Below are 17,566 nucleotides of genomic sequence, written 5' to 3'. Positions count from 1 at the left end.
TGTTATTCAGATGTTATTCAAGGCCATGCAAGTAGAGGGGATTCTGTAAATGACTGGCTGTCTTTTGAGAGTACGCAATATCTGGGAAGGTTTGGTCTTGGAGAAAAAAATCATAAGGACCATTTTTATAGAGAATTTTGAGATCTATAACTTTGGTCTGCGGTACTTTTCGATAAACCGTTTTTGAGAAAAATCCAAAAAACCTAAAATTTTGACCTTTGACCCCGAATAACTTTTTTAGCGCACATGGGATCGATGGCGACTTTTAGCACCTTATTTGTAATAGTAAGCCCAAGGTCCCTACAAAAATTTAGCTTTCCCGGAATTTTTGTTATTTGATCACTATTTTTATGTCTAAATTGACCGGGCTATTCCCCATTATTGGCAATTTTAATGTGATTGAATAGTTTACTCTCTAAATATCACCAACAATGGACAAATCAAAACCAAATTGAAAAAAAAAAATGCCAAAACTGTCGCCAAGTTGGCGACCAAATATATTGCCAAGTGTCCGATAAATTATAACACAACTTGAGTTTACATCAAAATCAACAATGATTTCCCTCCAAAAAGGGGCAAAAGATCCCCTTAGGAACATCCGAATGCAACCAAAAGGGAAGGTGAACAACTAGACCCCACTAGGAATCTACGTAGCAAATTTCAACTTTCTTGGACATACCGTTTTTGAGTTGTGCGAAATACACACACATACATACGTCAGAAAATACGAGAAAATTCGTTGTAATTAACTCGGGGGTTGTCAAAATGGATATTTCGGGTGTCTGTATGTTCCTAGGCATACATCCACGTGTGATCGGGTTAAAAAAAAACTCAACATTCATTCAGGAGTGAGAAAAACAGAAATTAAGGGCGATTTTTGAGTGAAATTTTTTTTGCAAATACAATACTTCCTTTTTTGTATTAGGAAGTAAAAATATACAGAGATAACATACTACAGTGAAACCTCCCTTAACGGACACTCCCGAATAACGGACACCTCTAATTAACGGACATTTTTGCAAGTCCCAGTCCCTCAATATAGGCCATTCCATGTAATTCACTCTGAATAACGGACACTCCGAATAACGGACAGTTATTTCACAAAAAAATTTCCTTGAGATCGTAGCGCTTCCGGTTTTTTTTTCTTTTCACAGAATATCTTAGTAACTGCTTGCCTTACAAAGCTTTTCATCCTCCACAACTGATATTCCACCCCCACCCCCGTCATTTCCTTATCACTGTTTCTTGGAATTAAAAAGGGTGGTAAGGGGCAGAGACAGCGATCGGGGCTTAAAAGTTGGGGGCGGGAAAAAAAAGAACTAAAAGGCATGGTACTTTTTGCAGGCAGCAAAAAATCAAAAAGAAAAAAAAAGTCATAATTTTGTAACGGCTAGTTTTGAGAGTATTGAAGCAGATAAGTGAAAACTCATGTCAGCCTAACAATTAACGTACGTTTTTCTTAAGATTTTAATGAATTTTTTTACACAATAATTATTCAAAAGTTAAGATAAAAAAGAAGAAACTGGGTGCTTTTTCTAAGTGGGGCGCCGGTAGTAGTCGGCTTTATGGCGCCGTGGTTTCGTTGGGTTGTTTAATTTTTAGACATGAAAAAGATTTGCCCATATTCAAGGTCATATTGCCAACTGTCAATCATGCAATAGTGATACGCGAGATAAAATAAATAAATTAACCATAAAAAGTGTGTGGGGGAGGGGGTTGCGCCGCCGAATCGCCGCCGTTGGTAATGCAAAACAGAGATGTCAAACTGTTTTAACTGATTACTTTAATTGATTAAATGCTTTTTAAGACAAGTGTGTGCTGTCAGTATACCTTTATTAAGAAAAAACAGATTTATTACACTTGACGTAAAATGTAGTAAACCTTTCGCAATTGTTTCGATTGTGCTCTACAAAGGGAACAACAGCCCATTTTGAAAAAGGTAAATTAAGTAGTTCCTCCTAATAGCGGACACCTCCCAATAACGGACAAAACTTCTGGTCCCTTGACTGTCCGCTCTTGGGAGGTTTCACTGTACCATGATAATCAGTTATCAAATCATACTTAGGGAAAGAAATTAGTAATCAATTTATGCAGAGTTACAGAAAAAAAACCCAGACAAAATTAGACATCTATTATATTCATTTATCTTAGCTTTAGGAACAAGTAATTTTATTTTTCTCTTATTTTAAATTAAATTAACAGTTATATTATACAGTAGCCCCTTGTTTTACGCGGAGGTTACATTCCATGGAAATGCTGAGTAAATCAAAACCATGTAAATTAAGACTTAATATTAATCTTAAAATAGGGATTAGGTTCCATAGATGAAAAAAATACTTCATTCTAGGGATAGATAAATATATATATATATATATATATATATATATATATATATATAATAAGTTTAATATGCACTTATTCCGATATGCACAACCTGCCAAAAAAAAAAAAAAAAACATGAATTAACTTCGTGTTTATAAAAAGGAGCTAATTATATTATTTTAGTAGTCGTCCCTTTACTTCTGGAAAGAGCTCCGGAACCAATCACAAAAAAAAGCCCCCAATGGCCCAAGATCGTTTATTATCACTTCAAACCACAGTTTATTACGTTTTATCGACAATCGGCATTTTATCGGAAGTTTGGATTTTGAACAATTGGAATATTTTGTTTATTTGCAATGCCTCATCGGCGTAAAATCAAAACGGATCCAAGTAAAATAAAATAAAGGTGTCAAATCTTTAACTGCATTTAATCAGATCCGTGTAAAATGAGGGTCTACTGTATTTAATGCAGATATGTTTAATATGTTAAATGGAAGTGCATTTATATTTCACAAAACACAGAAAATAGATAAAGTTTTTCTTATAAATTGCCATTAAAAAATAAATATTTGAGTTAAAAAGGTTAAAGGCCATTCCACGGAAAACGGTAATTTTGTCCTGCTCGTGACGCTTCATATATTTCATAAAAAATAATAATTTAAAAGAATGATAAACAAAATTTTGTTGCTTAATAAATCACAAATGCATGCATGACTTCTTAAATAACTTGTAAAACTTTCTTCAAAATTTATTTCTTTTTCATGAAAAATAGGAACCATCACGTGAGGGACAAAATGACCATTTTGATTGGAATGAGCATATACAATTTTTTTTTCAATTGTTTAATTAATTATTTCTAAACTAATGAGATATGTTTCCTTTATGTTGGAACCATGGCTTTCAAAATGTACAATGTGTTTTGTCATTGCTGTATTAATAGAGCAAAAATATTAGCTTATTCATTAGCAAGTTACCAAAGGTTGACTTTCGATGTCCCGCGTGTGACGCATGTAAATAAATTTTATTTTAAATAACAAATTAGTCGAATAAAAATATAATTGGGTCAGGAGTAACAAATGTAAATATTAAAAAATTGCATACCCCTGTTTCATTAAAATATTAAGCGATATGACACAATAGTAATGAAGTTTAAGCATATTTTTGTCCCGCACGTGAGGGTGGAATGGCCCTAAACCAAACATTCACTATTTGGTGCATCTCTACCCCTAACAGTATGACAATACAATATTTTGTAATTGATGTATATTTCTTTTCTTATAAATACACGTTAGATTAAAAGAGAAAAAAAATTTTGTTTTGTTACATTTAAAATTGGCGCCTATGTCCTAATTTACTAAAGTGCTTGTTGAGCCACCTACAAAGAGGTAATAATAACAAGACATAACATCAATATGATTACGGCTGGAATTTAATTTTTTGCATAATCAGCTCCATTTTTATGTAACTATTCTGGGTACACGTAACTGTCTTTTTAGTAATAGTCATTAGACTGCAGAAAATAGAAAAAAAGGACATACATACAAATTAAAATTTCAGTTTTATATAAATTCGACATTTTTATAAGAGACCTAAACTGGCAATAGAGTTTCAACTGTTTTGGAATCAAAGATTTGTTGTTGTTTTTTTTTTTTTTTTGAAGAAAATAAGCTTTCTGTAGTTAGTGATAAATAAGACGTAGTTTTCCATAGTTGTGTATTTTCTCCTAATTTTATTCATCTTCGAAAACTAGTTACCCATTTTCTTTTGCAATATTTATAGAAAGTAAAGTGAATATTTTTTAAGGAAAGTGAGAGAAAATTTCAATGCTGAAAACATTGCTTTTGGTGCAGTTTAGGGAAAGAACATGATTTTTTAAAGTCTGGTATCAAGATGAAGCAAGAAACTCCATTTATACATAATTCACAGATTTTTCACCCCTGAAATTTTTTTTAATCCACTAAAACTATTCAAATGCTCTAAATTTAAGAAATCTTAAGCATCATAACCAGACATAAACCTGAGGTTTAGTTGAGTATTATTAAATTGCATTCATCCCTGTTCCATAAGGATCATTCTCCAGAAAACGTAACTTTTGAACGCAAATATTTTTCAATTTCGAAACCTTCTGTTCTCTTTTTTTTTTCATTCTTACATGAAAGTGGTGCCTACTAGAAGTAACCATAAACAATGGCCCAGCTAAGTTCCAATTATTTTACTTATAAATAAAAAATAATAATAAATGCCTTGTTCATGAAAATAAATAAAAGAAAAGAAAAAACTTTTAATATTTAAAAATCGAGGCCAATTTAATATCAAAGTAGTAATTTTGTTAATTGTGCAAACAATTAGCTATTTTAATTATTAGTGGGAATATAAAATTAAGCTCTCTTAATTAAAGTATGGCTTAATTAGTAGTTTCAAATGTATATTAAAAAATAGTACTTAATAAATTTGAGGATATACTGGCAATTTATAATATTGGTAGAATGCCTATAATTGATGTATTTCCCCTCCATCATTTGTTTTCGCCTCAGAAATAATGACACTGATAAGGTCTGTCACTGAGGTGAGGAATTTTCCATTAATATAGGCCTAATAGATACCTACATTTTCACGGATTTTTTTTTCTTCGTTGCTACAATCTGCACATGCTAAACATATGAAAACATGTTCACTTCTTTTTTTACATTAATTTACTTCCCTGAAATTCAAGTTCATGGAGGTGAGAAGTCAGTATAACCACACTAAGTTTTTAAAGCAAAATCTATCTTCTTGTTTTTTGACAAAAATCTCACAACTTCAACTATGGCTGAAAATAAACAAGGGTATCATGTATCAACCCTTGTATCATGGAAAATAAAATTTGATGTCATTATTGCCACGAGGAATGGCATTTTGTGTTTAGGTAACGGAGGTGAGAGTCTTTCGTGTGACATGACTACTTATCCTAAAAAAACGAGTTAAAACAAAATATTAAAAAAATTAATGTACTTAAACAATTAGTATTTGAGACACTTGTGAAAGGAATAATAAATAAATAAACACATACTTTTAATTAAACAAGTTGTTAAGCAACATAAATAGTCACACTAGGTGTGTGACATGCCATGGAGGTGAGAATTCACATGTTGTGAACCAAAAATATACTAAAATAAAAATTATTATTAAAAAAATTGTTGGCAGGTATAAACAGATATATTTTTGATGAAATTAAAAATCATTGTTAAATGAATTGTTCTTTAAAGTTTTTACTGTAAAAAGCGTGTGACCGAAAAGTTACACTTTCTGAAGAATGACCCATAAGGGAAAGTAGTTTATATACTGTTTTCTTCAAAGGATAAGTATTGCCATTTCCTTCTGCACCATAAAGAAAGAGAAAATTTAGAGCTAGTTAAATATAACGATAAACTTATTGGTCTACACTTTAAAGGTGATCGCAGAGCACTCTGAACCAAAAAAATTTCAATTCTTGTTAAGGATTAAAAAAGATTTTGCATTTCAACACATAGATGCTGAAAGCAGAATAGACTGATAGAAACACGTGAAAATGTGATCCTGTAATCTACAAAAATTAGAGATTAAAAGAGACAGAATTTTTATTTAATGAAACTAAAATATAGAGATTTGGCTGAGGAGGTAACATAAGCATAACTTTGAACAGATTCCTTTCATTTTCTGTTGAAAGAGGTATTCTAAAACTGCATTTTAGAATTTCAGTCCGTAATAACTCCGTTGGGATACTTCGAACTCCCCTCCCCCTAACATCATTGAAGGTAGTCTGAAACTGCCTTTCTGAAACTTCAATTCTAAAAAGTTTCCGGAAGAGAGATTCAAATTTGAACTGCATTCGTTTCTTTATCATCAAAATGGCCTACACTTATGTTTTAGGAGTTCAATTTGGTAAAATTGCCAGTACAAGGTCCCTGAAAGGGAGGGACGGTCGCCCTCATCGTCCCTCCCTTGAATCTGTCCTTGAAAAAACATTACCAAAATCTCCAAGCGCCCCTGAATTTACCTAAAATAAAATTATCAGCAGGATTTTTTTTTTGAAATTCATTATTACTTCCAACATTTTTTGCAATTATACAAAAAGATTTCTATCAAATTTTTAATTGTTCAAGCTGATTAAATAATACATTCACGTTTTAAAATTGAGTGTTAATATACTTCATTGTAATAAGTAATCTTTTATAATAAGATATGGTTAACTACGGATTTACAAATTAGTAAAAGTCACCTGTCAAGTAGTTCAATCATGCTACTATCCGTAAGGCCACCACAAACTTTGAATTTTTTCATGTTACACACATGACTTTTTTCATACTTCCCAAAGCTAATTGTTTGAACAACAGCCGGATTGAATAATTTCAGGATAAGGAACTGCAATAACAAAAAGGAAAAGATTAGAAAAAGTAGACATTTAAAACACACATATTAATGTTTGATTACATTTACTTAAAGGCTATTTAGTTACTACTGAACACATCTGCGCAGGGTTGGCAAGTTTTTGCTAAGGGTGGAAAAAAAAAATGGAAAAAACTGCGGTTTTTTCTGCTTGGTAAAATTAGGAGTTTGCATTAACAACTTATTGATGCATTTCTTAAAAGTTGCATGTGAATAAAAAGCATATTTTTTTTATAAAGCATTTACAGTCGAATCTCGATAACTTGAATATTACTTTATCTCAAAGTTTTCATTGGACCCTAAACTCTTGAGACTGTTGTGGAAACTTCCCATAACTCAAACGTTTTAGCCAGTCGCTTGGGACTTCGAGTTATTGAGAGTTGACTGTATTTCATTAGTTTACTAGTTTAAAATAAATTTTTGTTTAATTTTTTTAAGTGTTAAATATTTGCTACATTTTTGTTTTTAAACCTTTTACACGTTAGTAACAAAATTTACAATTTGTATTATTGAAGACCAAAAAATTCTTTTTTGCTTACAATGTAAAGGTAATTATCTTATTTATTACATAGCAATTGTTATAAAACATTCCATTTTTTTTTAAATTGTACATGCCAAATCATTATGCAGCAATAAAATAAAAGAAATTGGGAGAAATGAAATTTAAAACACATATTTCCTTAAATAAAACATCACTTAAACATCTACTCACTTAAACATCACTCTATAACATCTTTGAAAACCTATTTGTTTTTTCAGCATGACCTTAGAATAAACTAGTTTCTCAAGGATAGTAGTTGACAAACGGTTTTGAATGATTCTACAAAAGAAAAATTTGAGAAATATCTTTCTATTGCAGCTGTACTTTCAGGACTTCCATCTTCTGTAGCCTGAGTTAATATTGCTAAGAAGTAGAGTTAATATACAAATAATAATCAAAACCGGTGTATAAGTGATTTTGCATCTGTTATTAATCAGAAATAGTTTTTTTTTCTCCTTTAAAAAGTTATTTTTCAAATTAAATATGATAGAAACAGAAAAACATCCTGTTCTAGAAACAGACTGATAAATCAGACAAAACAAGATGTTTTTCTGTTTCTATCATATTTCATTTTCAAAATAGGTTTTAAAAAGATAAATAAAAAAAAATATTTCTGTCTATTAAAAATTGCAAAATCACAAAAGACTGTTTCCATGGCAACCACCATTCTTTATTCATTGTGGAACGATATTTTCTTGTAAACAACAAATAGCGTTTTAAGTTCATTTTTTCATGCTTCTCTGAAAGAACACCATCGGAAAGAAAATTTATTTTTATAGGAAAAAATATGTTCTTTCTAATAGTATAAACAAAAAAAAAAAAAGATGCAAGGTGACAAAATTGAGCTACAGCATATTGAAAACTGGCTTTTTTTCATGTGAACAATTTTGATAGCCACTTTGGATGGCAATATCTTTTAGAAAATCAATATTTACACTCTGCAACTTTTACCCATCAAACCATGTATATTGACGACAGAATTATCAAGTACGAGCTTTTGAATTATTTTTGTCCTTAATTGATGACATTCTAAAGTTTCTCCACTGCATTTTGTGAAGACTTTGCATGCATGCTACACAAAAGTTAATGAACTCAAACTCTCAAAAATACTAGAACATATTGACAACTAAAAGTACATTAAGTTCCTAAAATTTCAGACTTCCAGGGTGGTTTAATTTTTTCACAACCTGACCTTAAACCTGGCAAATCATTACAACAGACAGAATTTTAAGCTCTTTTTTTTCCATATTCGAAAGAACACCATTGAAGAAAAAAACTTATTTTGACAGGAAAAAATGTGTTCTTTCGAATGGTATAAACAAAAGGATGATGCGAGGTGACAAACTTAAGCTACAGCGCTTTGAAAATAGGCTATTTTTCACTTGAACGGCTTTGATAGCCACTTTGGATGACAATAGCTTTTCGAAAATAGATGTTTAAGCTCTGCAACTGTAACCCATTAAAAACAAGTGTTTTTACAATATAACCATGAAATACGAACCTTTGAATTATTTTCATTCAGATTTTATGACAACCTAAAATCCAGGAAAAAATTTCCCCACCGTGCTTTTTCACGAGTTTACATGCGTGCTATAAAAAACATTATGAGCTCAAACTTACAAAAATAAATGAGTGTATTAACAGCCAACTGTACTTTAAGCTCCGAAAATTTCAGGGTTCCAGGGTGATAAATTTTTTTGCACACTTTTGCTAAAGATGGCAATTTTTCATAAAAAGCTCATCCGCCATTTTTGGTCTTTTTTTTGGGAGATTCTAGATTCTCAGGATTTGGATCTCGGAAGCTGAAAATTTGCATAGGTTAGTTTCAAAGTCACCTTGATAAAATTTCATCCAATTCAGAGATGGTCGAGTGGGGATGATTTGAAAAATTAGGTCAGTTGAGGTGAAATAACTCTTTTAAGTATTGAAATAATCAGGGTTCATACACTTGTGGTTAAAAAAAAATTCAGTGACTTTTCCAGGTTTTCCATGTTTTTCAGAAAATTCCAGGATTACTCCCTTCATTCAAAATTAAGTTTAAACAACACTATTTTCAAGATAAGTAAAATTGTTTAAAGTAGAAATGCATAGGAACTGAAACTTTTCCCCTTAGATGAAAAAAAAATCTTGGAATTTTTTTCTTTTTCTTTTCAAAATGTAAGTTTTTTTAATGTTATAACAAAAATCAACATCGGCCGATCATAGGCCGGCGTTGCAAACAATTCATTAGTCCTTTTTTTTTCGCATATTAAAGGGTGCTTACATTAAAATTAAAAGGTTTCTTTTCTAGAAAATAAATATTTTTTAAAAATGCATAATTTATTGGACAATTTATGTTACTTTCAAAAGTTTATATTGAGATAATCATTTAATTCTGTTTTTGGAAATTTACGTCTTACTGCCATTGTGCAAACGACCAAATATGACGACTAAGTGAAAAATATAAGATAAGTAGATATTTGAATTTGTAGCATAAAAGTAGTTACAAATAATTAATAATCTTGAAAAAACTACAATTAAGGCAAATAGTCAGTTTTCAGCACATCAGAGTTTAAATCAATTAGAATTAAAATATGCTATGAATATAAAATTTTGCATTTTTCCAGAAAAACAATTACGAATTATACGAAAAAAAGGGGCACATTTAGCATTGTTTTCAATAGTTTGCATTGCAATAAACATCCAATGCCATTTTCGGAAACTTAAGCACTTAAAAAGTCTTGTGTACTTCCATCTTGGGAATGACCAAATATGGCGGCTACACCCAAAATAAAGAAATAATTTTTTGAATTTGTTGCACGAAAACAATTTTTTCCTTTTTCAAGAAAATTACATATTTAAAATAACAACAAGAATAATAAAAACATTTTGTAGCACATTTTGTGTTGTTTTCATTAGTTTGCAGTTAAAGAAAACATCCAATTTTGCTTTGTATTTGGAAACTTAGGCATTTAAGCATCGTGTCGACTTCTATCTAGTGAATGACCAAAAACGGCGACTAGGTTTCATACGTAAAATGACTTTTTGATCGAAAAACGATTTTCCTCAATCGACCCTCCCAGTCTCAGGCTTATGCATCCGAAGCAGTAAATTATCTTCTCCCCTGTAGAGTTAATGCATAATTCCTGTTCACCCGAGGAATGTTTTTCTTGGGATCTATTGTGGGGCAAAAATGGCAACTGCAGAAGTTTTTTTTGGGGGGGGGGGGACGCCACTTTTTTTATTGCCATCTTCATTTTGCCTTAAAATTTTTACAATTTTTTCAGGAAACATCGATAAAAATGAAGATTGGATCTCATGGTGCAAAATTTCTCTGGGAAAAAATTTTTTTTGGGTAAAATTGGAAAATTCCCACTTTTCCCTAACATTTTTAACTATACTGGTGGACAAATTTAAGTGATGAAAGGCACTTTCACACATTTCTCGGAAAATGTCGCATAAAACCTCGACAATTGGTTCCTGTACAATGGCACTATGGTGCTGGTGTTGCTGAGATGAGTTTAAGTATTCTTGTGGGCGCTGCTAAGGCCGCAGGAGGTATAAAAGTCTGCAGTCTGCTGCTGAGCTCATTCCACTCTACAACACAGTAGAGATTTGCATTGTGTTTCTTGAATAATCTAATTACTTTTTATTGATTTTTAGGTGAAATGAGTGAACATCAGCGTTAAGACGAAGGTATGAGGTGGATAGTTGCGGGCAGACTTGAGGCAGGACAATCCCAAGCTCAGGTTGCTAGAGAATTGGATGTAACCCCACGCGTTGTTTTGAATTTGTGGAGCCAGTGTCCAGAAGACCAGGTCAAGATCGTCCGAGGCCAACAACCACCCAATAAAGACCAGTATTTGTTACTTAGAACAGCCAAGCCCCAGAAGACGTCTACAGCGGCACAACTGTCTAGGGACCTTGCTGCTGCCACAGGAACATTAGTTTCAAAGAAGACAGTCGCCAGGAGGCTTGGTAGAAGAGGGTTCTATGCCGGGAAGCCCGCCATTTGCATCCCACTCACTCCTTCCCTCAAAAGAGTGCATGTACAATGGTGCAGAAAGCACCAGCACTGGACACAGCTCTAATGGGCTAATGGTCTTTTCACAGATGAGTTCATATTCAGTCTACAATCTGATTCTCAGCGAATATTCATATAAAAGGAATCTGAGACTCGATACCATCCTAGTAACATCATAGAAAGGGACCATTATGCTGGTGGAGGAGTGATGGTTTGGGTAAGGATCATGCAAGATACTCGCACATCACTCTATGTATTTGGCACTGGTTCCGTAAATGCCCAGAGGTACAGGTAAGAGATCCTACAACCCTATGTGCACCTTTTCAGGGGTGCTGTTGGCCCTGAATTCGTTTTTAGGGACGACAATGCCGATCACATAGGCTTGTCCTGGTTGAGGAGTATTTGAAAAGCATAGATATTTATCGGATGGATTGGCCTGCCAAATTCCCTGACCTTAACCACATTGAATATGTTTGGGAAGCTCTTGTGAGGGCTATTGCAATATGCCAACCCCCACCCAGAACCATTTCGGAGTTAAAAACTGCTTTGGTGGAAGTGGGAGGGTCTTCCACAGGCATTCTTTAACTCATTAACAGTAGTTGTGCATGCTGCCTATCAGTCAGAGGTGACCATACACCAAACTGGAGGCGTGCACACACCAAACAAGCCTCACTTTCATCGACATCTTTCATCATGAACTTCACTCCACATTAGAATGTTGGCAATAACTATGGTCAATGAATGGCACTTCAGGTTTTTTGCTTTGCACATATTATTGTCATACTATAAGTTATATCCATAACAAATTTCATTACTTTTTATCCAGTATTTTTTAAAATATTTGGGAAAATGCCTTCCATCTCTTAATTTTGTCTATCAGTGTATGTCATTTTCCCTGACAATTCCAGATTTTACCGGAATATACCAACCCCAATAATTGAACTTGTAAAAACAGTTTATGTGTTGCAACATGTAATAGCAGAGATTTAAAATCATTGCTATTACTATTATAATGCCTTTTTTTAAATTTAATAATTAGTCTAATTAATAATAAAATAGTTAAGTATAATATTTATTCACAGTTACATATTATTTACATCACTGCTATTCCATAATTAACAAAACTTAATGCAACCCTATTTGTAATTGGGTTTTCTCCATTTTTGCCACGGTTTTTTCCACTGTCCTAGCAAAAATTTCTTTTTGGCCGGCAAAATGACCAACCAAATGACCGTTCTGTGGCATACAACGATGCAGACCAGAGATGCAAAAAATTTTTACCAGCCTTATATTTTTCCATAACAAAACTTTCCTCAAATGTACTTGTGTCACATGTAAAGGGTAATTTAACAACACAATAAAGACCTGAAAATTCAAATTTTTCTCAGTCGCCAGTGGGCACTTTTAAATTGGTAGCCACTTTTTAAAAAATCTTAGTTGACACTTTATCCAAGGCTTATTTTTTGTTTTATTTTAAATAAACTCATGATACGTGAGATATAACTGCAACGCTTACGAATGAATACAGTGCAGAACCTTTAATCCAGGATCCAGGAAATGGGAGAAAATTTTGCTCAATTTCCCTTCTATTTTTGAAAAATACATACTATTGCTCACTTTTGATAAAATGCTCTCTTTTTTTGGAAAAAATAAAACTAAAAAAAAGCTTGTTTTCTTTATAAATAATGTATCTACTCATATACGTATGATTCAATAAATTTAGTTTAAAAAAAAAGGTACAGAGGAACAAAATTTCCAAAATTTTTTAATACACAAAAATTAAAATAAATATTTTAAAATCAGATATTTCAATTTATTCAACCTGAACACTTAAGAAATAAATAGTGATGCAGCATTTTTTCCTTGCATTGTCGATAGTTAAAGCGTATTAGCGCAGAAGTTTGACTACATGAAAAAAGTTAAGAAAACCCTGAAAAAGGAAAAATTTTATTGATATGAATTCAAAATGTAAGTTTTTTTTTTTTTTAAATTGTAGCTATGAAAACAAAACCTTTACAAAACTTGTGTCCTCAAAACAAACTTTTGCATACACTAGTGTAAAAAATGTATATATTTAATTTACAATTCGTTTTTGTTCTTAAATCTGCAGAGAAAACTCTTTTTTTTTTCTTTTTTTTTTTTTTTTTTTGCGTCTTGTGAATGTTTTAAATTTTAAAGCACTGCTAATAGTTTTGTTTTAATATTCCCATATTTGTAACCACTTTGCTGCTTTCTTTTGAAATGTATTATTATTTATTACTGTAATATAGGTTTTATAAACAATCATCAAAGAAAATTCATATGTCCAGTGGTGGCCCGAGTATTCTGGATAATTGGTTCTCTACTGTATTTATAATTTATGGAAATATAAAAAGTAATATTGCGTTTGATTTATTTTTAAAAAATGGTGTATCGGATCATAATGCAATTTTTATTTCGAGAGGAAGGGGCTTCGCCAAACACATTTCTTCTGAAATTTATCTGAAAACAAAATTTAACTGCGTTTGATTTTTCCTAGAATAGGTTATTTAAATTAGGGGTGCACTAACATAAGCAAATGTTAAAAACAGAATTTTTAAAAAATACTAAGCACTTTCCAATATGTACTCAAAAGGACAAAATAACTTTTCTGGGTCAGAAAGGAAAATTTAAGTGTATTCTTGAAGTTTTCAATTATTCCAAGAAAAGGCAAAAAGGAAAAAAAGTGCTGCTAAAGTCATGTAGAGAATGTTTAATCATTATCTAGCTTTCATTCATAAATTTGAGTGCTCAAACATGCATATTATTCTTAATGGGAAAGTTTGGTTTGAAATGACTTGAGCGCACTTTTCTTTGTTTGTTAAGTCTTTTGCTTGGAATAATTGAACACTACAGGAATTCCTTTCGGTACAGATGTGATATCGACCAAATTTGGTAAGAAGCTACTTTGGCACCCAAGAAGGAACACTGAGGGGGGGGGGGGTAAACGCAAAAAAAGAACCGAACCCAAAAATTGCATTTTTCTATAATATGAAGGCAAAAAAAAAAATGTACGCAAGAAGTACATTAAATTATCTATGGAAACCCCCGATTTTTCTGCATCAGATAAAATTTGTTCCACTGTTCCAAGGTAGTTAGAACGTGAATTCAACCTTTTTTTTAACTTATCTTGAACTAAAATGCAGGTATGCAGGTAAGACTTCAATTAGAAATTCATTGTTGATCATGGTCATTGGTGAGCAATGCTTTTATCAAAATTTGTAGCGTGATGAAATTAACTTAGAGAAGAAAGATCTGCTGCCATTTTTTTCTTGAATTTGAACAAATAAAAAAATTTCTTTTCCTATAATCGGGGGTATTTAAAATTTTCCCTTTGTGGTTATTTTTCCGCAATCTGTCTAGAAATTTTGCTAATCTTTTTTGTTCAAGCCGGATTGTTGAACACACGTCACTTGACTTGATTCTTATTTTTGAGCTAGAGAGTGCAAAGCCCAGTAATGCAGCTAGTAATCTTAAAAAAGACAAAATAAATTTAGAACTTGGAATAAATAACAGAAAAATGAAAGACATACCTGAGGAGGATTATTAGATTCTGATGACCATCTTGATGTTCCATCACTTGGGTTGTCAACTAGAATATTTCTGCAAAGAAGTAGAAAAATAAATATCATTTATGTACACACAGAACTTAAAAGATTAACAAAAAAAAAAAGAGCTAAATATACAATAGAATATTATGAATGCATTATACATTTCCATTGAAATGAATTTCATACAAAGGATAAGGAATTTGTTCATTTACTGATTGGTAAAAAATCCTCTGCTTTACATGAAATACACCGCCAGCTCAGTCAATTCCAGCCGAGGACTGCAATTTTGTGCTTATTAGCACTCATCAGCCCGGCATAGGACTAACTGAGCTGGAGGTGGAAAACCTCATAAGGAAGTCAAGAGTGCCAAACAAACTGGTAGTTAATATAGAATTAGCACTGACCAGACGAGTGACCGAAACAATGGTACCTCTGCTTTGTTTCAAAGCAACGAATTCTCTGTCTGAAAATTCTAGTTAGCGAAATTTTCCTACAGCTAATGTCACTGTAGAGAGTTTAGTCCAAAGCAATTTTTAACTGTTGCATACATTTAAATTTTTACCCGATATAACTTTTTTCCAGAAAAAAAAAGGAAAATTCACAATAGGGAAGTTTTCAATTTTTCAATTTTATTTTTATATGATAGAGTAACATGTATGAACATCATAGGTGAAAAAAATTTTGCGATATGATAAGTAGTTTTTTTTAAATTAATTTTTAAAGTTCAAGCACTTGTGACGTCAAATGGCATAGAAACTGACGTCATGCGCTCTTCCGAGAGGGGAGATGCCGAAGGTCACGCATTTGACTCTAAAACGAAACGTAAAAAGCTTATCTCCTCGCATTTCTGGAACATTAAACCTCTCATTCTCTCGGAAATATTCGAATATCATCATTGATGTTACATGAGAAAGATTATTTAGATTGTGCTTTAACGAATCCGGTCTCCATAGTGTGTTCAAAAGGATTATTGAATTTCTAAAAAATAAAAATACCAGCGCACTCAAAATGTCCCTGGCGAAAACAAGGGATCTTCGGCGGGAGGCTGCTCATTCGCGCCCTGTGACGTAGGCTCGTGACGTTTCAGAAAAGCGTACTTTTGCGCGTGGATTTTGAAAAATTCATTAAAAATCAACCACAGTGTTTTAAAATTCGGCGATGGTGAATTTTTTAGTTTTGAGGGTCAATGAACAATATCCAATAGCCAAAATATGAACATTTAATAGGTTGCAACTTCCCTATTCTTTTTTACAAAACTATTTTACTTTTCACGAAATGGTAACATAAAAAATAAAACCTGGCGCCCACCTAGGGGAGCATTGTGGCGCAGACTGAGCCATTTAAATTTTTAAGGGGGAGGAGGGGGGCACTCCTCTGTCTCCATCTTATTTTAGGGTCATTTCACAATAATTTAGATTATATGTAGTGTCCGCAACCTGACCTTTTTTTTGACCAAACAGTAAATTAAAAAGTTATGACAAAAAAAGTCCCTACGGACTCGACATAAATGTCAAAAATACCCTGAAATGACAATTTAGCATTTAAGCGTTGAGACTCAGCTTTTGTGCGATGCTGACTGTCATTACCAAAGAAAAAGAAAAAAAAAAAAGGAGAACGAGCGAGCGAATTAGAATCGCCGTTCAAAACAATAAAAATTATTTCCAGCTACAATCATATTTCTGATTTCCCACCCTAAATTATGTCCATTTTCTGAAGCTATTGACTTGCGCAATGCAGCATCCCAATAATTTTATGGCAGAATTATTATATGATTAACATCTTATTTTTAGAATATTCAGTAGACAATTCGAGGAATTATTGAAATGCCTTTCTATTTCCATAAGATGATAGTTTACGTAAAACCACATAGAACATTCTCAACGGGAAAGAAATTCAATCGTTACAAAAGTAAAGGAATAGAAATTATTTCTATCAACCTACTCGGGGACAAACGTAGATGAATAACTAGAACATTTATGAATTGTAAATCGCAGAATATTGCAACTAGCCATTTTTGTTTTGGTTTATAAAGTTGCCATTCAACAGATAACTAATATTGTTCTGAAATAACAAAAGCAGGCGGAGACAAAACGTCCAAAAGCACCTCTAGATTTTGCAGCAAGTTTTTTTTCCTTCTTTAAAAATAAACGCATTGCGAGGTATTGAAAGATTTTCAATCTTCCTCACTTTACTTGCGTATATCTACGCATCTTTCGGGTATTTTTTTATTATTTTATATTTTTTAATTAAATCGAAACTATTATCGAAACCCAACTTGTCGAATTCACCGTCCGTTAAATACAGCAAAATCCAGGCGCAATATCAGAAAAAGGTTGCTGGATTCTGTTGCTTATCGCCATATTTGGCGACAAGCAAAATGAAGCAATTCTTTTCATATAATCGTTACGGATGAAGTTAAGTTACTTCATTAATGGTGTACAGTTAAGAAAAATAAAACGTTTAACATAAACAATTTTTTTTAACGATTTCATAAACTAGTTTATAATTTAACTTAAGAACTATTCCTAAACTGTTTTTTATTTATCCAATTGATTTTAATTAATTAAAAAAACTTTATTACTTTAAAAATGCTTTTAATATCACATAAGAGGCAAATATGAAAAGTTATTTAAAAAAATTCGAATTGTACCACATTTGAAAAGCAAACACTAATAATTAAGCCTCAAACATACAAACAGTTTGGCAGTTTAAATACAGTTACTTGTT

General features: G+C 32.1%; 1 protein-coding gene across 2 annotated transcripts in view; it reads right to left on the bottom strand.

The window, feature by feature from the left end:
* LOC129217213 (muskelin-like) overlaps positions 1–16,875 on the bottom strand; it is a 75,823-nt gene extending 58,948 nt beyond the window's left edge. For both annotated transcript variants that reach the window (XM_054851483.1, XM_054851484.1), the window contains exons 1-3: positions 16,781–16,875; positions 14,822–14,891; positions 6,560–6,702 (exon numbers count right to left, since the gene is read on the bottom strand). In XM_054851483.1, the coding sequence (XP_054707458.1) occupies positions 6,560–6,702; positions 14,822–14,891; positions 16,781–16,851 (284 nt within the window). In that variant the 5' untranslated portion in view covers positions 16,852–16,875. The remainder of the gene's footprint in view (positions 1–6,559; positions 6,703–14,821; positions 14,892–16,780) is intronic.
* Between the last annotated feature and the right edge of the window lie 691 nt (positions 16,876–17,566).

Source organism: Uloborus diversus, chromosome 2 (genome assembly GCF_026930045.1).
Source record: "Uloborus diversus isolate 005 chromosome 2, Udiv.v.3.1, whole genome shotgun sequence".
In the NCBI taxonomy this organism is placed as follows: domain Eukaryota; kingdom Metazoa; phylum Arthropoda; class Arachnida; order Araneae; family Uloboridae; genus Uloborus; species Uloborus diversus.
Note: the sequence above shows the minus strand (reverse complement) of the source record. Positions and strands in the feature narration are given on the sequence as shown.